At 38.3% G+C, this 24,590-nt stretch overlaps 2 protein-coding genes across 2 annotated transcripts; one reads left to right on the top strand and one right to left on the bottom strand.

Annotated features, from left to right (window-relative positions):
* Positions 1 to 468: 468 nt before the first annotated feature.
* On the bottom strand, positions 469 to 9,437 carry polm (polymerase (DNA directed), mu). The gene is made up of 11 exons (XM_006797340.3): positions 8,968 to 9,437; positions 8,611 to 8,785; positions 6,748 to 6,846; positions 6,480 to 6,650; positions 6,331 to 6,402; positions 5,199 to 5,319; positions 3,130 to 3,262; positions 2,806 to 2,908; positions 1,511 to 1,861; positions 1,322 to 1,405; positions 469 to 764 (listed from the first exon to the last, which is right to left on the bottom strand). The coding sequence occupies exons 1-11, from the start codon at positions 9,162 to 9,164 to the stop codon at positions 678 to 680; spliced, it is 1,593 nt and encodes a 530-aa protein (XP_006797403.2). The 5' UTR covers positions 9,165 to 9,437; the 3' UTR covers positions 469 to 677.
* A 1,759-nt stretch (positions 9,438 to 11,196) lies between these two features.
* gnsb (glucosamine (N-acetyl)-6-sulfatase (Sanfilippo disease IIID), b) lies at positions 11,197 to 23,417 on the top strand. The gene is made up of 13 exons (XM_006797339.3): positions 11,197 to 11,536; positions 12,917 to 12,976; positions 13,602 to 13,805; positions 14,185 to 14,250; positions 14,327 to 14,425; positions 16,734 to 16,901; positions 16,986 to 17,068; positions 18,037 to 18,155; positions 20,047 to 20,150; positions 20,278 to 20,379; positions 20,453 to 20,563; positions 21,118 to 21,228; positions 21,336 to 23,417. Exons 1-13 carry the CDS (start codon positions 11,345 to 11,347, stop codon positions 21,489 to 21,491), a joined length of 1,575 nt encoding a protein of 524 aa, XP_006797402.1. The 5' UTR covers positions 11,197 to 11,344; the 3' UTR covers positions 21,492 to 23,417.
* The last annotated feature ends 1,173 nt before the right edge of the window (positions 23,418 to 24,590 follow it).

Genomic DNA, 24,590 nt, shown 5'->3' with positions numbered 1-24,590 from the left:
GTCATGTACACACAGACTTTCATACATCAAGTTCTTTTTTGCACAACCTACTGTCATTGTTGCACCTTTCTATTGCACTGTTGTGTCTGCAAAGTGTTGTGTCTGGTGTTGCACGTTATGTAGTCCTGTGTTGATTGTGCCTTATAAGTTATATGTAGCAGCATAGTGTTGGAGGCGCACTGTCTCGTTTCACTGTGTACTGTACCACTGCACATGGCTGAAATGACTATAAAGCCACTTGACGGCTCCTGCACTCATAAAATCTATAAAATTCTATAATCATATATTCCTTATCGCATATCAGTTGTTTGTGTGCGTTTTGTCGCCCAAAAATTCATAAATTATATGTAAATAGGAAGTCTGTAAAATTTCTGAAATTACACTGTGACTGGAAGCAAGGTTTGTTTTCACTCTTTCAATTATAAATTTCACATTTATTAAAAAAAAAAAAAAACTAAACAGGTTCAGTTCTGGTCAGTGGATTTCATTAATAAATAAAATTCTGTATTTATGTAATAAGAAGATTTCAGTCAGCTGAGTGGGTGTCATCGTTGAGTTCAATCATATAATATTTCTTTAGTAGTTACACAGCAACTCCATGCCATGATGCCGCCCTTCCAACAGAAGCATTTATTCTGCCCTCCAGCTCTTGCAGTCTAGCAGCTGATCAGGCCACTTCAAGCATTTCTCTCTGATGGAGGGATGTACTCCAGACCAAGATAAGCAAATATCTCCTCCTCTGATGTAGCTCTCAGATATTTATTCTGTACAAAAGGAAAACAAGTATGATTCCATCACGCCATCTTCATTTAATTAATGGCAGGTATAATATGCACTTAAAGGAAGAAGTAGAAGTGGTTGGCATGAAAAAAAAAAAGGGGGGGGCGCAATTTTTTTTTTCTCAAGGGTTCGCATGAGAAACTGGAAGTGTAGTGAAGGGTTAATGCGTTTAAGAGAAAAGAGAAAATTAATACTGAACAGAATTGAGTCCCACTTATTGTTGCGGCCCTCCACAACAGACCCAATCACTCACGCAGCCACTTTTTTAACTTAAAAAAGACTTTCCTGTTAGAAGCAAAAGATCTGTTGCTTCTAACAGTTTGTGGAGTGATTTCTATGTAAAGAGCATGGGACAAACTTCCTGCTGAAATCCAAATGTGTTTCTTAGTGCTCAGAGTACTGCCTTCCCTCAACAGTACCTCAAGAGCACTTCTGCTCCCAGCTTCAACAATGAGCAAAACTAATAAAGGATATCTTAAAAATAGACTCTCTAATCGCTAACACTACAAAAAAAGGCTTTATTTTTCTATTTTCGATTTACCTGTGTATTATCAAATAGGGCGTGACTGCTCAGAGACATGTTCTTCTCGTGCCCAGCCCAACGTCGCAGCTCCCTCTCAAACAACTGCACAGACAGAAGGAACATTAAACAATATAACACAGAAAAGCAGGGAAAAAGAACGAGGCGATAGTTTTTGAAAGAGGACAAAGGCCAGGCGTGAGCGATCACCTTGGATCCGGTCCAGCCCAGCACAGCAAAAGCAAATTGGCTGATCGGAGAGACCACCAGGTCCACCCTCACAGCTCTCCATATTTTGTGTGATGCAGCTTCCATCTGGTAATTCTTACTGAGCTCACATAATTGTTGATCTGTGTCTGCCTGCATGTGAGGTCTGAGAACGTCCTTGATTTTCAGATCATTTTGCTCCTCTGGCTGCGTGCTTTCTTGTTCCTTCCCTTTGGTCAGTTTAAAGATGGAGAAACACCTTTCAAAGCGGTCCATGTTGGAGGCAGGCCGAGCAGGGCCATCCTTCGACTCTAGGTATGAGTTTCTGGTAGTTTTCTGGTACAACAGAAATCCCTGAATAGACAACAACCAGTTCAGATCAGAAACATCATATGTCATATAGAGTTGTGAGGAAAGTTTACATGAACTCATCATGGACCTGAATTCACTGCAATTTAGAGCTTTTAATTACTGCTTTGAAATATTCATTTTCCAGGGTGAATGATTGCATAGCATGCATTGGATGCACAAGTTTAAATGCATTTTGAATTTTCTAAAATCCAGAGGGACAAAATTACATATACAGACTCAAATGTATACACACATACAGTCACTTAAAGCTTTAAATAAGTGGCGCTGAAGGTTATACAATTTCTTTTCATGACTTACTACAACTGATACTTTCTCTTTGGAAGCATAAAAAAGTTCTTGTTTAACAGTATTCATTGGACTGAAAACAGTGAGAACAACCTGAAAGTAATATAAACTCCGAATGGAGAGTGTAGATTTCCACAGATTATCAAGGTCTTTTAGAGCCATTTCTGAATAATGGCAGATTCCAAGATCATCACTTCAAACAACTGTATGCAAGTACAAATTTTCAGGCGTGTCACCACTTTTCCAAGATCTGGAACAGACCCAAACTGTCACCCTCAGATGGGAGGAAACTGTTTAGGATGATTAGGAACAATCCAGAAACCACTAAGGCTCAAGCCTGTCATTCACTGGAAACAGCTGACCTCTGACCTTGGGTTCAAAGTCACCAGGATTCAAACATGTCCCAGATATTTAGCAGATGCACCTTTACATCAATTTGATACTCATATGTCACCTCATTATCAAGTTATCACATTCAGACTTGGGTGTGTACGCCGCCTGCACACCAGGGTGACAACAATATCCCAACAGCCCTTTACCACTGAGAGGTAAAAATCTGAATCAGAATAGTTTAACCCCAGAGGAAAGTGTGTTGATTTGTTTCAAAGGATTTAATAAATATAAATTGTCTCAAAAGTTACCTGTGATTCCAACCAGGCGACCACTTTAGGCATCAGTCCCACCTCTTTGCCTTCCTCTGGGTGCGTTATCAGAAAGTCAACATCGTGGCCCGTCAGCTTCCCTCTGTGATAATACCACAGTTCATATTTCTATTAAATTGCAGAGGGCAAGTTTAAAATTTGATTTGGTTCAAGAAGTGTTTACTTGCTGCTCATATAAAATTTTCTTTAAACCGCACGTATAAACAATAATTTTGACAATATAGAGCTCATTGAGATATTTTAGGCTGTGAAGATTTTGAATGTGCTATCAGATGTACTGTGTGTGAATATTTGTGCTTTCACCTCCTGAATCCTCCGCTCAGAGCAACCTGTGATCCTGTTAGCACAGAATCGACGGCTTTCTGCACAATCTCCCCGATGGCATCTGCTTCTGCTTTAGTGACCGGCTCATTGAGGTCATCGTAGTGCTCCAGACCTTGATGATGAGAGTGTATTTATTATTTTCTAACAATTTTATTTTATATAAGACATGAGGAAAGGCGAATTACCAAGCAACCAAGTGAACACATTATTTTTTTTTTAATGCTACACAATGTTGTTAAAAAGTATTTCCCAACTTCCACATTTTCTCAGATATCCTTCTTTTCATATTTATCATTAACAAGTGATTGCGACTGTCAAAAATCTTTAATATTAGACTCATCTCATTTTGTCAATTTTGATGATCCCCAAGACTTTTAAGACAATATTCTGTGGACTGATGAGCTGAACTGTTTGGGGGTTTTCATAAAAAGATCAGTCAAACATGGAGGTGATAGTGTGACGGTATGGGGCTGCTTTGCTTCTCCAGGACCTGGACTGACTGAAATTGATGGAACATGAATTCTGCTCTCTACCAGAAAACGCTTAAAGATAATTATGACAGTGAGTCTGTGAACTCTAAGCATGCTGCAGTGCCTTCAATCTAACTATTGTGTATATTGCTACCAGATTATTTTTTAAAAATCATGCAAAGAATTTCTTTTTCTTTTAAGATTAATGTCTAATTTGTTTCTCACCTCTCCTCCAGATTGCACCAGGCCTCCAGCTGGCCAGACAGGAACTTCCAAACAAGTCTGGCTCTTTTTGGCCTCCTTTTATGGTAAAGTTCCTGGGAGGGAATGTGCCAGGTGTAGTGTGAAGTGGGGGTGGGGTTTTGTGAGGTTAAAGAATCTGTTGATGTTGAACGTTTAGAGTTGGGGAATTTTCTAAATATATTTGTGTTAATGTTCTCACTGTTAACTTATCATCATTATATTTGAATGACAGATTGAGCATTGCTATTAATTTGTTTAATTCTTAATTGCTATTTAATTCAAGGAGTGGGAGGAGCCACTGGTTATTTAGTCAGGGGTTGCAACTCCTCTCGAGGACTAGTGTGTGCCGAGTCACGATGGAGAGTGGACCATAGTGGCTTACATCAGGGGCCGTCGTTACAGTAGTTTAGCCCACTGCAGAGTTGTTTCTATTTAGATTAGGATCATCTTTCAGGTGTTATTTGTCATTTGTTTCTCAGTAAAGTCTTTCTAATTTGAGTTTTTATTTAGTTGGCTGTACTGTATTTATGACACATTAGATCACGGATGTGAAAGAAAGAATAAAAAGACTGGACTGTCAGCTTTCAGAACAACATATTGCTGCCTCCACCACTCGGTCAACCCTCGGAAGAATGTCTAGCCACACATAGTGTCATGCCCTGCAGCTCAAGGTCAGTTGGGTTATGCAGCAGGATAAAAAAACAGGAGTGTCCTAGTCAAAGTCTGGACTCAAGTCAGATTGAGAAATTCTGGCTTGACCTTAAAACAGGCCGCTCATGCTTGCAAACCCTCCAATGAGGTTAAATTTTTTTTTAATTTAACCCCAGCAACGTGAAAGTTTCATTGCCACTTATTAGTCTTAGGGGGCAATAATTTTTTCACATAGAGCCAGAGCAGTCTGAATAGGTATTTCCCTTAATAAATAAAGTCCTTATATTAAAAAACTGCATTTTATATTTACTCAGGTGATCTTTGTCAAACCATTTGTTTGATGAACAAAAAAAATCCCAAAACTAAAAGAGAGTACTGTTCAAGACAACAATCTCAAGTTATCTATATTTAGTTTAATTAAAATGTGTAGACTGAAGTTGGACTAAACATATAATAACTGCCTGAAAGGTTTAATTTTAAAAAAAGTCAAAAGAATTACACATGATGACTTTTTTAAGGCCCATTCAAAAGAGAGACAGACACACAAAGACACAAGAACTCACCTGACATGCTTTAACTTGGACACCAGTTAAAGAGGAGACAGCATACATACGCCTGCTATGATCATTATAGTAAGAAAATTATCCTCATTCAAGAATGCCAAGAAAAACAAAGCTAACAAACCTGCTTTTTGTGCTCGATTAAGTGTTTGTCCTGAATCTCGTAACTGCTCAAGGTTGTATATTCCCGCTCTAATCCATCGGTCAGCAGTTTTGGCTCCAACTCCAAAAATACCAGTCAAAATCTGAAATACATTTATTTAAAAACAAACACAACACTTAATTGTTTCTTCGCCTTTTTATCTCTGTATCTTACCCCTTAAAGTTTTGACTATTGTGGGATGTTCCAACCTGAAAAAAACATTCCCATGCAGTCAGTGACAGCTTTTCAAAACTGTCACTGTAAGGGTTCTGACATTAAAGCCCTCAATAACTTCAATAACTAATAATATAATTTGAAATGCCTTTTCTAATGCTACAAAGCATCACAGACATTTGATAAATCCTAATTAAAAACTAGCCGTGTCTTGGTTAATTTGAACTTGGATGTTTACCTATAAAATGAATAAGCAGAAGTGTTAACTAAATGTTATTTAGTAAGCAATGTTGTTGACTATAACAACTTTAACATCACTACTATCGAGTAAGGTTTTAGACACCTATGAGAAATCATTGTGTCATATATCTGTAAATTATGACCACTAGGCCCATTTTTTCATATTTGTTTTCTTGAGCTCTCCTACATTATTGCATTATTCAACTTTCCCATTACTTGATCTCACACTGGGCTGTGTGCATCCCCCCACCATCCTTCTGGCTCAATGTTTCACACATTCTTCCCCCAAAAGGAGGGAGTAAGCAGCCGGTTCAGTTTGTTTGTTTCTCCATTTGTTTGTTAGCAGCCTAGGTTCCACAGTTTTCAAGATATCATTTTAAAATTTTGTGTGATGGTAGATACCAATAACAGCTCAACCTGATTTAATTTTGGAGAAAATCGGATCAAGGACAAGGTCACACCAAATGTAAAAATGTGTAAAAAGTTTATATTACCAACAATTTTCATCTTCAAACTTTACAACAATGTGCTAGCCCTTGGGACACATGAGGAGCTTGAGTTAAAAGTATTAAGTTAGAAAGGAGAAGAATAATTTCATTTCCTAGTGATAGCTAAAGTGGACCTATTCCCTTTAGATTTTTAACAGCTGCTTTTTAACAAGGGGACACACCTGCAGCAGATTTTAAAATGCCTGAGATACCTTTAGTGCTTTGTACCGCTTTGACTGCTTGGTAGATTCAACCTCACTTGACACTCCATTCTCCAAAACATCCTGTAAGACCAGAGAATTTAATTGGATTACTACATCTTGTTAGGGATGAGCATGGAATGCTAAAAATTTTCACTTACTTTTATAACTCTAAGTGAGTGTTCTCCAAGACAAGGCAGACCCCTGAGCTGTGACATGCTTATCACCTGTGTGGGGAGCGCCTTCAACAAGGCAGCAGCTCGTCGAAAGGCAACGCCTCGTCCATCCTCATTATTGAGCTCAGCGTTTTCAGCTAAAAGCGACAAGGCATCCTGAGACAGAAAATGCAGTTCTGATATATGTGTTAGCTAACACGGCACCTAAAATCAGACTTCTGTGTTTGCTTGGGGTGGGGGTTGGAGGGCTTACAGTCAAGTTGCTGTTATGGTTGTCCAGAGTGGTTCGTCTCTGACAGGCATAGCTGGATACTGAGAACAAAGCAACCTCTGCTTCACTGATCTGCTGCTCCTGGAAGACAAACATAACACTAAAGTCAAGGACTTAAAGTCTTCAGTATAACCTGAAACCAATGCCTATTTGGTTTAAAATACATGTTGGTTAACTTAAAGCTAGCTTTGGAATGATTACAGCAGGGTGAAGTTAAACTTTTGCAAAAGCCGAACCTGAAATCTGTGGTATGTGCTAGGCTTCATGTCAGGAAAAGCCAGCTTCATGTTTAAACCAAGCCTAAAATGTCAAACTCTTACCAAAAATACATTTTAGGATTATACCAAAAACTCATTGGTTAATAAACCAAATTATCAAACCAAATTGGTGAGGGTCATTTAACCAAGTATAGGGTTTTCTGACAGACCATTTTCTTGCTCCATTATTCACTGTGGTCTGAGTGTAAAAATTCTTTGTGGTTCCGAGCTATTGTTCCCATTGCACTCCCAGAACACTCACAACTTTGGAAATTCTCACCTTGACCTGAGCCTCCCCTGGCTGAGGTCTACAGAGTTTCTCAAACATGCACACTTGCCCAATTTCTTCTTACCATCATACGTGGAAGAAACAAAAATGAGTGAGTGCATCAGAGACATACAAAGTCAAGAGGCCTGTGCTCTGCACTGCTAAACCAGAAAGCATTGCAATTTCTGACTGAGGAAACTTACAACAGTTTCTGAGGAGGAAACCAGGGAAGTCCCCAGGAGTGACAATGCTTTAAAGAAAGAAAGCAAGAAACAGTTGATTCAATTTTCTTTCAATTCAATTCAGTTTTATTTAGCACCAAATCACAAAAGTAGTTGCCTCGAGTTAGTGAATGAGTAAAAAAGAATGCCAGATGATAGGCATAAGTGGAGGACAAGAAAAAACACATCTGTCAGTCTGAGACAGGAAACTCACTACAGTTATTTTTTAACAAATAAGTGTAATAGTAAACTTCAATGCAGATGGAAGCCTTTTTAATGAATGCGGTTTATCAAAAGTAGCTTAGTCAGGAGTGGTCACTAGATGTACCACTTTCTGCTCATTTTCAATTTGATGGCAGCAACATATCTCAAAAATTTTTGGACAGGGCTGTGTTAACCTCTTCCAGCAAAAGACCAGCCGATGGACTTTTGTAAGAGGAGTGTTGTCGTATTGTTGTGTGACATAGGATTCTACCGACTCAACAGTCTCAGGTTTTAGTTTCGTTTCATGTGAAAATGTTTTCAACCGGTGAAAGGTCTTGACTGCAGGCAGATCATTTCATAGCCATGCTGCTGTAACTGATGCAGTATGTTGTTTAGCAGTCTAATGTGAACTATGCAAGGCCTTCACTGAAAGTAATTTTACCATCTCACTGCTTTTTGTCCTGACATACAATGTAAAATAGTGGGACCTTTTAAAAAATAGATGTGAGCCTTTCTAAATTCTATTTATAATTTACCATCTTCTATGAGTTCACTCAGCTAATGATGAAAAACTTAATAGACCTCACAGTTAATGATCACAGATCAATGAAACAAAAAGTCATTTTTGGCAATTTAGTGTCAATAGACAAATAAAGCTGTATAAAGACTGATGGTGTCACTGTGCAATTACTCCCTAATGGCAAGTAAAAGCATTTTACGCATGATATGTGATTTGTCACTTTATCATCAGAGAGTTGCTCTATAGGTTACTATTACTATAAACTGCTTGTATTTATTTAGTACATATTTACATTCAGTGAAAACGCTTATTACTACAAAACAAAGCCTCAGATTTTCGGTTTTGATATCATGGATGTGTAAAATGAAAATCTACCTGTAGTTTATGTCTATGTGTTATCTCCACAGGATGACCTGCACGCATGCTCTCTGTGTACCAGCTGACGTCCAGGAGGTGAACTCTAAGGCTTTGACCCCTTCCCTGAGACTTTAGCCACGTCCTGACCTCAGTTCCACAGTTATTCTCAGAAATAACATGTGTGACACTTTCACTGTGGAGAAACAGCAGATTAAAAGTAAAATGACTCATGCACTTTGGATACTGTGAAGGAGGGTTTGAAGACAGATATTTACCTTAATACATTTCATTTTAGGCTTCCGCAAAACCTACATTTTCCAAGTTATACTTGCTTTCCCGTGACATTTGTATCAGTGGATTTGTGACACTTCTCACCTGAACACGTCCTCCACCTGAAAGCCTTTATTTCGTCCGAGTTGAGAGAGGAAAATTTTTCGGCTGGCTCCCATTTTTCTTTCCAACAAGAACAAAACAACTTGAGAGAACTTGTTTGGTACCTTATGTCCACTGCTGTCACTCACAGTATTCCCAGCATCCGAGGGGAGAGTTTTTCTTCGTTTTAGTGGCACCATGGTACACAACAAAACTATTTAATAGAACTCACTGGGTAGTTTGACACCAGGTCCGGTTCACTTTAGTCACACGTTCATGACGTTTGTTTTCCTAGCTTGTCTTTTTCTTTAACTATTTTTGATAAAATTACCACTTCTAAACATACGACACTGTAACCTACATAAATGAACCTGACTCACTGGGTGAGGTTTAAGCTGTGAGGTAGGTTTGTGGGGAAAGAACCCCAATTTCAGTAACAAACGTGAACGACTGCGACCGGATGCAGCTGTGTAGCTGCTGCACCGGTGTCTCGTCACTCCTCCTGTGCACTACCAAAATAATTCCGACTGGAAACGATCGGAAGGTTTTATTTTATTTATAAGACCTCCACGTCCATCATTATTATTATTATTTATTTATTTTTTATTACTTGGTTACGCAGTATGTATCCATCTCACCCTATCTGTTCTATATTCTTCTATTACACCAGCTCTCTCCATATCCTCCTTTACTACATCCATAAACCTTAGTGGTGTGCGATAAGTGCAGGTACAGCATTGTTGATACTTACCGGCGCTTTTAACGTATAAAGACTGTTTATATAGGAGACATCAGTTTGACATGATTTATGAAGTGAGTCTTCAACAATTTGCAACTTCTGAATCCATTTTAATGACTGCTAAATAAACTAATCTGTTTTGTTGTGCCTGCACAGTCCTAAGAAATCTAGGGTAAAAGTCTGAAAATAAAAGTCTCAAAATTTCACTGGTCTTTATTACCATCAGAATGAATCTGAATCTGTAATTTTGGACATATACATCAGTACTGGCTAGTCAGAATATGAAAATAAATAAATCAAGCAGTCCTGTCCCATAATTGAGCACACACTAATAAAAAAAATTGCAGTAACAAAATAGTGGGTTGAATTTCTCTATTAAATGAATTTTCACAGTTCATTTAAATTTCACAATACTTCAAAATAAAGTACATTTATATAGTTCATATGAAATTAGAGAAGGTTTAACTGAAAATGCTCTAAAAGTCTTATTTGATTATGTGAGATAGAGTGACCTAAGTCTCGAAAATGAAAAATATGCATCAATTTATCAATATTATTTTCTCCCTTCCCTCTAGTACCTTCTGCAAACTTCAGAATTGTGTTTTATTTGGATTAAACTATATCTACTGATATTTTTTATTTTGTGATAATATTGTTGTATTTGCTCAATCCAGTGTGAAAACAAAAAGTAAAACCAACCAAAAGAAATAAAAACTACAATTAGCTGCTGAATCATTTCATTTATCAGTTGTAGCTCAGGCTACAGCAAAAGGAAGCGCAAAGATTTGATTGATTAGATACATAGAGCAATCAGTAGATCTCTTTTCATAAGTAAAAAAAAACAACAACAGAGGAACGTAGATTGGATTACTATATGAGTTTATTTGATCATGTCACCATTTTAAGGGATTTTAATGTGACATATCGTGATTTTGCACATAGATACGAATACCAGTGTTTAGGTTTAGGTTTGTTACAACTGTTAGCTGTTAGTTCTGAAAGCATAGCACTCATTTTATTCAATTTCGAATTTGAATATTCCTGGACTGTCTTTGTTGTATGTTTTAGTTTCATAATCCACCTAAAAAAGTTCAGGAGGGAGGCCAGTTGCACACCTGGATCCTCATCCTGTTGTTATGTCTGCTGAACATGGATCACTCTGCTGTTTTGTTTAAGGGAGCTGGCGTCCCTGTCATGGCAAAGATAATAAAAAATAATTTAGATCTTTGAATGGAAATCCTTAATACTTAAATAGCTTAACGGTGCAAACATGTTAGCGTCAAAATATTTTCAAGATGCGGGATTAGTAAAGGATATTTTATCTTGTAATATTTCAAGATTGGTTTTGTTATGCTTGGTGACTTAATGTCACTATTAAACTTAAATAAATGCAAACTAAAGTAATAAAAGCACTCTGAAGCCGTGCTGTACACGGTGTTCTCAGTCCTCTCTCCTCCCACTTAGTGTGATCATATGATCGCAGACTCTTAATCCACTTCCTCAAACTTTAAAACTACCAGTGTGTCCGGTCCAGCCGGATCGCGCTCATTTTACAGCAAGCCTCTCCTGTACAGGAAAGCAAAGCTGCTGAACGGCAGCGGTGGCTTCGTGCAGCACCAGGCCCGGCGCTGTGGTGTCTCAATGGCAGACCTGAGGATCAGAGCTGGTGCGACCAGAAGCCCACAGAGAGGAGGCGGACACTCCGCTGCCTTGTCCCTGGTCACGCTGCTGTCTGCGCTGCTCACCTGCGGCGTCAGGTGTGCAGAAAGCGACAAACCGAGCAACATTATCCTCGTGCTTGTCGACGACCAGGATGTTCAGATAGGTGGGATGGTGAGTGAATTCACTCTAGAAATATACAACCTGTCATTCGTGTCGGTTCCTCAGAGACTTGACAGTTTCTGTAGTGAGGTCATGCAGTGCTCATACTGTTTGAAACGTCCTGTTTATGGTCACCTGATACTGAGTTTAGACAAACACACGCTCTATTTTCTTTCTGTTTTGCGGACTAGCTCTCAGATTTAACCTCCTCAGTGCTTTGAACCTGTTAATCAGTTAGTTGAATAGCTGAACTGTCTTAGATGATGAAAGAATTACAAGAATTGTGGAAAATCTATGACTTTAGAGAAAGACAGGCTGGATATATAAAAAATGATAAAATTGAGCAAATAAAACTAACAATTAGAAAATGCAATTTATGCGAATTTATTAAAGCTGGACAGTCAGTAGAGTCAAAATATGAGATACAAGTGTGCGGTCACAGTATTGATCTGAGACTGAACTTAAAGGTCATTTTTGTAATTAGTTTGTACATATGTGTTAACTAAAAGTTTCATCAAAGGTGTTTGCTGGGCTGGTGTGAGGCGATAGTGCACGAGTGTGCCACCCACGCTCTTCATACATTTTTTTTTTCTTTTGTCAGGCGTCATTGGAAAAAACAACGTGTTTTTATGAGTTGCAGCGTTAAATTATGGCTACAGTATCTTGTGGTACAGGTTTGTATTACACGAAACTACAGCCAGGCCCGAGGGCCTAGGACCTTCAGTTGATATCTATTCTACACAACATGCGGATGTTTTCTACATGAAATAATAGCATTTTTAATGAAATTTTGTTAGGACCTTTACTTGGTTTTGGAATGAAGCTATTTGAAACTCTGGAAGTTACAACAAGTGTTTTTAACCTAAATGTTAAGTTCAGCTTCTAACATGCTTGGAAAGCAGATGCGTTCTGAAACAATTGCTCAGTTAACTCTATTCCTGTTTCAAGTCCTACATCTGTTCCTGTGTGTATTTTTGCTTATAAGTGACGTGCAACCTTAAAGGTACCTCCAGTATAAGCACACTTATGTTTGCAATATTTTGCTCAGAATTGAAAGCATTTTTTATTTTTTTATTTTTTAAAAAGGAGAACTCTGGAATGCACTTAATGTATTTTCAAAAGCTGGTACCTGTTCTTATTAGGTCCTGTGAGATTCTTTACCAGATGTTTGGAACTGCCAGATATTTGAATAATCCACAAAGATCCATTCACAGAAAAATGGTCAGCTGATCAAGTGTTTAGCTAAAAGAGATTACTTTATGCGCCTTTCTAGTAGATGTTTCGACAATAGCTAATACTGTCATAATGTTTTGAGTTTGTGCTTGTAGCATCTATTACTTCTCCAGTACTGTCATTATGGTGTGAGTCACTTTGTCTGTTTCTATTGTACAGACACCAATGAAGAAGGCAAAAGCCTATATAGGAGACGAAGGAGCAACATTTGTGAATTCTGTGAGTATCTTATGCAGTACATATACTTTTACTAGACTACATTTCACAGGGAGACATTTATTTTATTACATTATATTTTACGACAGTTGTAATTACTTGTAGATTGAAGTGTCACACAATAGATCACATTACAAGTTTATGAAACATGTTGGTGACATGAAAACATGAAAAATGTTGGTAAAAATTGAACCACTGGTTCCCAAACGTACTTATTATGACTTCCTTTTACAAGTGTCTACTTGGGGAATCCTGTCATTTTTCAGATGTGAGCAGTTTGACTAACAAAGAAAAATTATTTTCTTGAAGTGTCAGAGCAATTGGTGGGAATCACAGACAAATACAATATATAATATTCTGATATGTTGCCCATGGTAACGAAGATATTATGATAATAATGAATCAGATACATCAAATCTGCAAAACCACATACATTGCAAGACAATAATCAAAGATATGGCACACGATGTGTGTATGAAAGCAAAACTCAAATGTTCTTGAATCACTGTTTGCACCAGTGATTACACAATAAATGAGTCGCATATCCTCCTTTCTGCTGTCACGCTTCTCTCTCTCTCTCCCCCCCCCCCCCCCTTTCCCCCTGTTCTCACTTCCTCCTCCTGCGAAGTTCACAGTCACGCCACTGTGCTGCCCCAGCAGGAGCAGTATTTTGACAGGTCGATACCCTCACAATCACGAGGTGAGAAACAACTCCCTCAATGGGAACTGCTCCAGCCTTCAGTGGCAGAAAGGCCCCGAGGCAGAGGCCTTCCCCACCTACCTCAACAAACTGAAATACCAGACATTCTTTTCTGGGAAGTATCTTAACCAGGTTTGTACATGTATATACTTTTATAAGCATTATACACGTCCAAATGTTTCCAAACTTCAAAACACACAGGCAGTACAATGAATACACCGTGCTTACGGCTGATTTTTCCTGTTCTAAATGTTGAAATATTGTCGGGAGCCCAACAGTGTTTGTGTTGTGTTTTCATTTTATTCACTCACGTATTTGGCAGAGACTGTGACATATCACAGTCAGCAGATACAGCTAATGGAGATACACAAGTCCCACAAGGCGACTCAGCAGTGATGACTGACTCATTACAAAACAGTATTCTGCAGGACTGTCTGTATGAAGCCCTGAAGATGCTTGTTACATCATTTCTCTTGAAGCTGACTGAGCTAACTGTACCTTCTACTTTCAGTATGGTAGCAAAGCAGCAGGAAGTGTTGGCCATATTCCACCTGGCTGGGACCAGTGGCATGCACTGGTGAGTCACAAGTAACATGTACATGCACAATTTCTCCTAAGTACTTCTGTCATGACACCTTTTGCTGCATTTACAGGTGGGAAACTCTCAGTACTACAACTACACTCTGTCAGTCAATGGGAAAGAAGAAAAGCATGGTGACAGTTACGAGGACGACTACCTCACAGACCTCATAGTGAGTAGTAATCAGACCCTCAGATTTGAAGTGGAGGGAGTTCATTATGTGGTTGATTTATCTTTGGTGGTTGATTTACCTGACTCTTATTTTGAGCATTCAGTGCTTTCCAGCTAGGTGCTGTCATTGACATCATGTGTGATATTACTTGATATCATTCAGATGTCTTGAGTTTCTTGTCATTGGTCAGAAATCTTGCAACAATGAGCTTCTTCCCCACTAAGTTTCCATCCCTACTGCACTCTTGTTGGAGACCTTGTTTTGTCCAGAGATTATCTTTGAGCTGGAGGACATGGAGCAGACTGAGATCTGTTACCTCATACTTCAGCTGGCTTTGCCATGCTGAACATGAAGCTGATTACATTTTAATTAGTGTCATAATGTACATATGGAATAGTTTAAGGAAGTGTGGATAGCTCCCTACTTTACAACAATTGTATGGGGGTGAATTTTTGTGGAACTTCTAAGTATTGGCAGTAGGGCCATGGTTGCTTTAACAACTTGTTGGCTATAGCTGCCAGCCATCTGCTCAGCTACACATATACTGATTCATGTCACTAAACTAGACCTCATTTTTAATTAAATTATCTGAAAATAATATGAACTGTTGTCTGGTACAGACTATCCAAGACGTTTTGGTGGCTGAAATTCTAATATTTTATTGCTGATACTTTGCAAAAATGAGCAGGTATGCCTCTGTGCAGTTTGTTGAAGTCATTGGTGGCTGGTTGTTTTTTGTTCTGTTTTTTTTAATTATTTTTTTTATGGTGAACACACATGCTTGTGCACGCACATGGATATGCTTTCTATTTATTACTGCCACACTGTGGGAATGTGGCAGTAACAGTATGTGGGAAATATTGTATGTTTTGGGACATTTGAGGGTGAATTTACAAAAGAGGGTATGGGAAGAAGGTTGTTCACCTCTGCAGTCAGTCAGCTGCTGGCATAGAAACATAAAATGTGATGTTTTTCTGCCAGTCAGCATTGTGACAGGTTAATCATCAGCTAATGCAGTAGCTGGCGATAAAAGGGATGCAAGAAAGAAGTTAATATTAGAAAGGGCTATTTAGTTTCTGTGGGACGCATTACATTACATTCAAGTTTTGGTAAAAATGTTTGGTTTCTTTGTGTTTATATTTAAGGTTTAAATTTCACGCACTTGCTGCTTATCAGGTGACTCAAAGAATTTATCTTACTAAAATTTAGTTTATGAGAGCTGAATGATCTTTGTCACATGTGCTGTTGTCATGATTACTTGCAACAAAGAATAACGGTGGAGAGAAAGAATTGGTACAAGGTTTGGCTTCATTTCATAAAGAAAGATGATAGTAGTCCTAGTTTTAATGTCTGTAAGCCATCAAGGCAGGTTCGAAATGTCAGTGATTTGCTGACACATTCATCCACACAACAGGGAAAAGATGAGATTCAGCATGAGAACTTCTGTTTTCCAATCAAGCTTCATGTCTGTTACCGAACATAAATAGCTCATATTATAAAAATACTCCCACATAGATAGGCTTGGTGTCTTTTTTTCTTTATAAAATTCTATTCTGTAAAACAGGGAGGGAGCATTTTTTTAGCCTTGCTAACCACCACTGCCCCACTGACTAGTAAGCTGACATGTGAGTGATATTTGACATTCAGCTTTTGTTGATGTGTCACATTAGTTTTGTGCTTCTAACTGTTTAAAGATGATGAGATAAAGAGCTGGAAGTCTTGAAAACAGTTTTCTTTTATGGCACAAAAGGGGAAACGTAAATGAAACCTAATTAACAGGAAAAGATGTCATTGAAATTGACTGTTATCCTTGAATTTTACAGTTTGTCCATATTTTATATGGTTAACGAAATAAGCCATTTGCACCCTTAGAGTCATTTGAATTTTTGCAAACCCTTGCTGGTTAATATTTCACTTTCATTTTGACTCGAAGCTGGTTCTGTTGTGCAGCTGCTGTCCCACTGGCCAAAGAAAGCAGTAGTTTATGTGTATATATATGGGCTCTCATACTAACTGATCTATAAATCTTAAACTTAGATGGCAAAAACTAAAATCAAAATTACATTTCAAATTGGGAAAAAGAGAGTAACAGCCTAGAATGGTCCACTGTGGCTTTTGACCAACTGTATTTTTACATCCCTGGGTGATAATGACTTTCAGATGCCACTTTTGTAGCTTACATCATACATTTATACAGTTGGTGTTCATTTCTTTACAAGTCTGCTTGTTTTTGCCTAAGCTAAGCTTTTAAAGAAATGTAAGTTTTGCAGCAGTCATGTAATAGGTCTGTGCCTGTTTGTCAATCCAGCTGAACCGGTCTCTTCACTTCCTGGATGACAGGAGCCCTCAACATCCGTTCTTCCTGATGCTGTCCCCTCCAGCTTGTCACTCCCCCTGGACTGCAGCGCCTCAGTACCAGAAAGAGTTCAAGGATGTCCAGGCCCCTCGAGATGGCAGCTTTAACAAGCCAGGGAAGGTATGCCTTTTCAAGAATGTTATGCTATGTGTCTGGTTTTTAATTTTGTTTCTAATGAATCTTTTATTTTTGTGAATGTTTTAGGATAAACACTGGCTGCTGCGCCAACCTCCTAATCCGATGCCAAACAGCTCAATCACCTTCCTGGATAATGCATACAGGAAAAGGTACAATTGTTAAGCGTACGTCTCTTTTTCCACTGTCAAACAAGAAAACGTAAAAAAAAAAATGGTAAAACTAGTTTTGTTTTTGTTTATTTTCTTCTGTCTTCCTCCTCCCCTCACCCCAGCCTGGTTCTGCCAGAGGTTTCTTCCTGTTAAAAGGGAGTTTTTCCTTTCCACTGTTGCCAAAGTGCTTGTTCATAGAGGATCATCTGATTGTTAGGGTTTTCTCTCTGTTTCCTCTGCATTATTGTAGAGTCTGTACCTTACAATATAAAGCACCTTGAGGCAAGCGTTGTTGTAATTTGACACAGAATTGAATCGAATTGTAGTTTTAACCTCATGAGCCAGCAGGGATAAAGCATTAATACATTTTAGCTGTTAGAATTCTGGAAATCACTCTGTAAATCAGAAGACGCAGCAGAAAGTTCCTTTTTTTAATCAATTATTTATTCAACTACAGAGTTTTCTGCATGATGCTTTTGAATTTTATGGTATTGTATTTTTTAAAATATGGAAAGGATCCTGTGATCATCCTCCCTATTTGTCTTCATTGGGGTTGTTGAGGTCAACACCAGAGCTTACATAACAAATAAACAATTAATTTTAATTGCTTGAAGAAAAATGGCAAATGACTAATAAAAGTTATGAATAAAATTTGTTCCAATGGGTTCGGGAAAGCAAAATTCCACACTTGCAAACAACTGCAGACATTAAACCAGTGTAAACAATTTAGAAAACAAAATCCCTGAATCAAAGGAGTAATCTGCAGTTCAGATAACTCAGTGGTAAAATCAGTATTTGTGTTCAGCCTGACATATTAAAGCCTATGTCTGCACTTTAACTGCATCTTTATTGATTTCTTTCAAATCCATTTTGTTTGTGTATAGATCCAAAATGATGAAAATCATATCAACATCCAAATATTTCTCCACCTAGCATGTACATCCAAAAAATTCTGATGTCTCTGGCAGGTGGCAGACCCTGTTATCTGTGGATGACATGGTGGAGAAGCTAGTGAAGAAACTTGACAGTATAAAGGAGCTAAACAACACCTACATCTTCTACACTTCAGATAACGGCTACCACACAGGTCTGTTTTTGATAAACTCCTCCATTTAATCTTAGATTAGTTCATGCTCTGTACCTTCTGTCTGTGTCATCTTGAGTTGGATTTATACTGCTGGGTTACAGAAGACAGTTTAATTTTAAATTTTTAGCCCCCTGGCTACATTGCATAAATGCAAGTCACCAAAATATTTTAAGTTACTTTTAGGCCCTTTTTATGGTTTGTTTTCTTCAAGAAATACCATGGGTAATAGAAAATAATTCAATTTATTTCAATTCAGTCTATTGATATAGCGCCAAATTACAACAGCAGTCACTTCAAAGTGATTGCTGGGTAAAGGTCCTACAATAATACAGAGAAAACCAGAACAAAAGAACAACACCCTGTTGGCAATGTTGGCAAAGGAAGAACTCGGGGAAAAAACCTCAGGCAGAACCAGGCTTAGGGAGGGGCATCCATCTACCACAACCAGTTGGGGGTAAGGGGAGCGAGACAGGGGAAAAAGACACACTGTGGAAGTAAACCAGAGATTAATAGTAATTGATGACTAAATGCAGAGTGATGTATTAAAATATAGTGAGTTAAGAAGAAATGAGGGATAATTCAGGGTCAACTGATCCATCCCTAATGAAATGCTTTATCAAAAGTCCCTCTCCCTCTTAAAGAGGGTGTGTGTTTCCTAAATCCAAGGTGGGAGCTGATTCCACTGGAGAGAGGCACGAAAACTGAGGGCTCTGTCTCCATTCTACTTTTAAAAAATGATAGGAACCACAAAAACCAGCAGTCTGAGAGTGAAGTGCTCTATTGAGGTGATATGGTACTATAAGGTCTTTAAGATGGGCCCTGATTATTCAACATCTTGTATGTGAGGAGAAGGGTTTTAAAATTGAGTCTGGATATAACAGGGAGCCAATAAAGAGAAGCTAGTACAGGAAAAATAAATCACTTACTGTAAAGACACCATCTGACTCCAGACCATTGTCATGTACATGCGCTTCTAATAATGCTGAGAGATTTGTAAAAAAAAAAAAAAAAAAAAAAAAAAATCTGAATCTGAGGCACTCTGCTGAACATATGTAATTACAACATTTTTATATTCCAAGTATCTTTTATGTTTAAAAAAGAAAAAATCTTCAGATTGTTTTATCTTATATGAATGATAAATATAATAAACCGATATTGACCAATGACTGACCTGTCTGTATGGGATTAGTTCAGTCATAAAAATGTGCAAAAACTACAAAAACCTGTAAATAAACAGTAATGACTGCAACAAATAATCACCCAACTGAATGAAATAATTATTTTAAACCATCTGACGTTGTTTTAAAAGCAATAGCGGGTAAATTGTTTGTTACAGGTTACATTTGTGTTCCCCAGTCTGACCTGAGAGCTTATAGGTATTTGAACAGTCACCTGCCAGTTTACTGTGTACACCTTTCTTTGCATTGAAACCCCTTTTAACTGCAGTACTGCCCTAATTATTTATGGCGTAGATTCAACGAGATGCTGGAAACATTGCTCGCAGTTTGCTCCGTACTGACACGATTGTATCATACAATTGCTGCAGATTTTCATCCACAATGCAAATCCTCAATTCCACCACATCCCAAAGGCACTCAATTATGTGGTGAATGGAGGGCATCTGAATACACTGAACCCATTGTCTATAAACCACTTTGAGATGATTGCGCTTCGTGTAGATCAGCAGTATCTCAAATACTCAGACCAGTCCATCTGTCACCAACAACCATGCCACGTTCAAAGTCACAGAAATCACCTCATCATCCTCATTCTGATGCTAAGTTTGAACTTCAGCGAGTCATCTTGACCATTCCTATATGCCTAAATGCCTTGAATTGATGCCTAGTGATTGATTAGATCTAGGTGTAATCAGCTGTACTTGCTGTTCCAGGTCAGTTCTCGCTGCCCATTGATAAGAGGCAGCTCTATGAATTTGACATCAGGATTCCGCTAATGGTCCGCGGTCCTGGCATAAAAGCCAAGCAGGTGCTGCAGGTCAGAAAAATACTCCACTAAAACACACACTCCAGCTGCTTAAAAGCATATTAATGTCTCTGGAACTGTTTTTTGTTTTTTTGTTTTTTACCTTTTTTTCACCCTCATGATGTTTTTTTTCTTCCAGGCTCCAGTACTGAATATAGACCTGGCTCCCACCATACTGGACATAGCTGGAGTCAACCTGTCATCTGTGAATATGGACGGGCAGTCTTTCCTCGCTCAGATGGTCAGCTGCTTCTTTACATTGACTCTCACTTATTTTTCCCACATGCTAAATCTTAACCCAAATTTTATCTTAGGCTCCTTCATTGCGTAATGGCACTGCACGACCATACTTCCTTGTTGAGTACACTGGAGAAGGACAGCCAACATCAGACCCTACTTGCCCTAAATTAGGTCCAGGAGTATCTGTGAGTACCTACAAAAGCAGGCTTCCTATTCTGGTCACCACTGAAAGTAACATGCTTCCAGTTTCCAGTAATATTATAATCTCTGATTGAAAAAGGGGAAAAAAACCTAAAAAAGTTAGTTAAAATAATTCCTTTTTTCTCTTCAGCGTCAAAGTATTATGATCCAAGAAAATGAAGCTGAATACAGTAGAAGTATTTTCTCAGCCTGAGGGAAGACTGGATGCTACTCACTACTTGACTTATAATAGAAGCTAAACTATAGCCTGGCTCTATTGAGCTTCATGATGTCAGTACACAGTAACTGAAATCAGTTAATTGTTCAGATTCTATTAATGGCTTGAGTTAATGGTGCAAATTTGTAAGGAAATTTCCAATAAGTGCCTTTTAATAGCAAAGTCAGAATAGATGGCAATTTTCCTAAATGGAAACAACTGTGGACTAAAGCCTAAAAATAGGGTTCATGTTGCCACAAAACATATTGCTCCTGCTGATTCTGAAAGTTTGTTGCTCTGTTCCCAAGAAACCTTCACTGTAACATTTTTCACTGTCTTTAGCAATGTTTCCCAGACTGTGTTTGTGAAGACGCCTACAACAACACGTACGCCTGTGTCAGAAGTCTGGACAGCAAAATGAACATGCAGTACTGTGAATTTGCAGACAGTGAGGTACACCCGGGACTTTTTTGTGTGGGGGTTTTGTTTTTTGGACACATTTTAGTGAAAGTAGATGTGAAGCTTCTCAGTGTTTTGTTTTGTTTTTTTTACCCCCCAAGTCGTTTGTAGAAGTCTATAACCTGACGTCGGACCCGCATCAGCTGGAGAACATCGTGAAGAAGGTGGATCCCTCCATCCTGCAGATCATGAACCAGCGGCTCATAAAGCTCCAGTCCTGCGTGAGTGACAGCTGCCGGGATTACAAGCAAAAATAAGACCGCCAAAGAAGCTGCCAAATGATGACCACACCAAAGTCTGAAAGGAGGGTGGGATCAGTTTGTCCAAATTTTTACATATATGAGATGAGATTCTGACAGGAAAAAAAAACATGGTTGACAAATAAAGTGACTGGTGGCTGTATTCCACTTAACTGTGTCAGTTTCAGGGGTCCAGAGTCATTACTTTCGTTTGGAAATTTGCTCTTTTGACAACAGGGACACAAATTATGCAACTTGTTTATATATATATATATATATATATGAAGCCACCACTAGAAGTTTGGTTAGTTTAGCCTGTATATTGGGGAAGACAGCTTGCCTGCGTGCAATGATAACGCAATCAACATTTTGTACTATATACCAGTAAATAGAGATGGATTGACATATCTAGTAAACACTGATATCAGCCAGTATCGACCTTGTTGATTGTTATCAGCGTGTGCACGCATTTGCACTAAATGTTCAAACATTTAAAAATCTAAAAGACTTGTCAATTTTTTTTATATGATGTCCAACATAAAAAGCAAGAAAAAAGACAACAAAATAAACCTTACCCAGTCGTTATCAGATATCGGTCAAAATGTTGGATTAAACATCAATACAGGAAAAGGGTTCACAGTTGGTGTATTATCAGTGTACTTTTCCTTTTACGAGTCAAAATTTCTGCCGTCTTTCTGAGCCACACTCATTTATCTTCTCTTGTAAGTTTACTTTTGTTTTTCAAAGGCGCCACATGTAAGCTCAGTGTTATGGCATTCCTCTACCTCTCCATCAAGTCTCTGCAGTGAAATGGTAGACCTTATTCTTCACTCTTGGTGATCTGCTGGAAGTTGGAGGAACATCCTTACCAAAATTGGCAGCTGGTGGAGAACTGGCTTATCTACTGCTATGCCAGGCTCACCAAGACTGCAGATTGCAAGGACTAAGTCCAGGTTTTGGAGAGACTCAGTGGCCAGTCTTCAATTAGAAAAACGTTAGATGGGAAAGAGTTAGCTGCTTAGCAGTGTCTGAAATTCCCACATAAAATACTTGCGTAAAGCACCTCTAAGATAACCTTCTTTCCCCATGCTGTCATGTGTTTGTGTATAAACTGCAATTTTCAGGCATAGTCAGTGTCTTCTGAACATTTCACCATTCTCAGAAACACAAAATGTTTGATTCTTCTTCTGACTTTGATTGTGAGCAGTTCAGAGAAAGGTTTACTGCTACACTGAAACTGTGACTCATCATCATCATCGTTTTTGAAGAGTTGGTTTAACATTCTGGGGTTTCATTTAAATGCTTTCCATGAGTTGGATGAAGGGATTAATATGACTTAACTTTTTTTTTTTTCATTCAGTATAAACATACCACCAATTATTAGTTAGCCAGCACAGATAATTTAAGCAACTGCGTGTAAGTAGGTTTACACATGGTTATGCTAATCTGACCAAACCAAAAGCTGTTTCTAACTGTATAATGTGGAGATGTATTGTGTCAATATTCTTTTTTGTTTTTGTTCATTTTGCTTTTTTTTGTGGCAAAAGCTTAGTTTCCATAAAAGATCTTTGTACTCTCATAACTATCTCTGCAACCCTTTCAATGAAAGACAACAAAGTCTGAAATGTTCACCATGTCCTGTAATCCAGTATAACAGTTTATTTTCAGTATTGTGCCTCAGATGTGAAGAAGGAACTCGGCTTTTAAAAAACTGAACTCTTTATTACCAAGAGCCTTTTTTTAATTGGTAGCAGGAACACATGCTGATATTTTTCATGTTTTCTTATTGCAAGGAATCTATTAAGGGAACTTTTGCACAGTGATGTTTAAGATGAACACTTTAATCCTGTTAGCCTTATGTTCGCACTGATGAGGTGCATGTGCCTTTAAAATGTGAACAAATCTGTACTGTGATGAAACTGATTAAATTAAATGAAACATTTAAATGCACTTTTTTGTAGGTTTCCTTCTTAATGTGATGTTATGGTAGGTTCAAGTCAATTTCCTTGGGGAAAAAAGTGTACATTTTATAGCTGGCCTAGGTGGCCAGCTGAAATTCCCCTCCAGGTTTATCAGGTAATTCCTAAAACCTGACAAAGTGTTTTGATCAGCTCGTCAGAGGTGTGTCAGGTAGAGTTACCTGTGCTTACACCAAGGTTGACATTTGGCATAACTGAGCGCTGATTCTTTTCTTAGCCTGGCTACAGAACTGAAAATAAACCTGGGGCTATTCTCCCTTTACTTATGTTAGTTTCAGTAAGATGTCCTAGTTTTGCAGAGGACTTTTTAAAAAGACTTTAACATTACACCTTAAATGCACATTTGTGAGTTATACAAGTCAGTCAAGCATCTCTGATGTGTTGCCTTCTTTCACACAGTGAAGATAGAACACCATTAGCAAGATAATCAACCTTTGAGATTTAAGTTCAGGTAGTGTTGTGTTAGCATGTGGCTTTGGAGGTCATAATAGAAGAGGAATTAATTAAAGACTCTGGATTGAAAACTAATGAGACATGTTTCTAAAGACTGTAGTCTAAAACAAGACCAACCACTAGAACCCTGCAGAGGACTGGACTATGAAGCTGCAGACCAAGAAAAACTTCACCACAGAGGAGGCATCTTGAAGCCAGATGGAAGTATGCCAAATACAAACTGAGAAATATTATACATACTGGAAGCACATCCTTTGGTCAGATGAGAAAAAACTAGAGCTCTGACCTATTTTTTCTGTTTTTTGTGAAATAATTTTGTTTCTGTGTGCAAATTAAAATAATTTAATCATCAAAAAAGATTTTTTTAAAAAAGGTCAGATCGCTTTGTCGTCTGCAAACATCACATTCCATAGAGGCTCGGCCTGACCTCATCTGTCAACCTGTCATTCAGCATTGCAAACATGAAGGGACTCAGAGCCATCCCTGATATCTCTGTAATCTCACCCCGACTATGAACCCCTCTGTCACTCCTACTCCACACCTCATCTAACGATCATGTAACGAACGACCAAATGATCTTGAAAAGAAAGCAAAAAATGCAACATCATTCTTTAAAAAGATATGGATGGATGGTGGCGTTTCCATTGCTGAAAAACAACCCACTCATGGTAGAAATGTTTCTTCA

Source organism: Neolamprologus brichardi, chromosome 7, assembly GCF_056152115.1.
Source record: "Neolamprologus brichardi isolate AB-2024 chromosome 7, ASM5615211v1, whole genome shotgun sequence".
In the NCBI taxonomy this organism is placed as follows: Eukaryota; Metazoa; Chordata; class Actinopteri; order Cichliformes; family Cichlidae; genus Neolamprologus; species Neolamprologus brichardi.
Note: the sequence above shows the minus strand (reverse complement) of the source record. Positions and strands in the feature narration are given on the sequence as shown.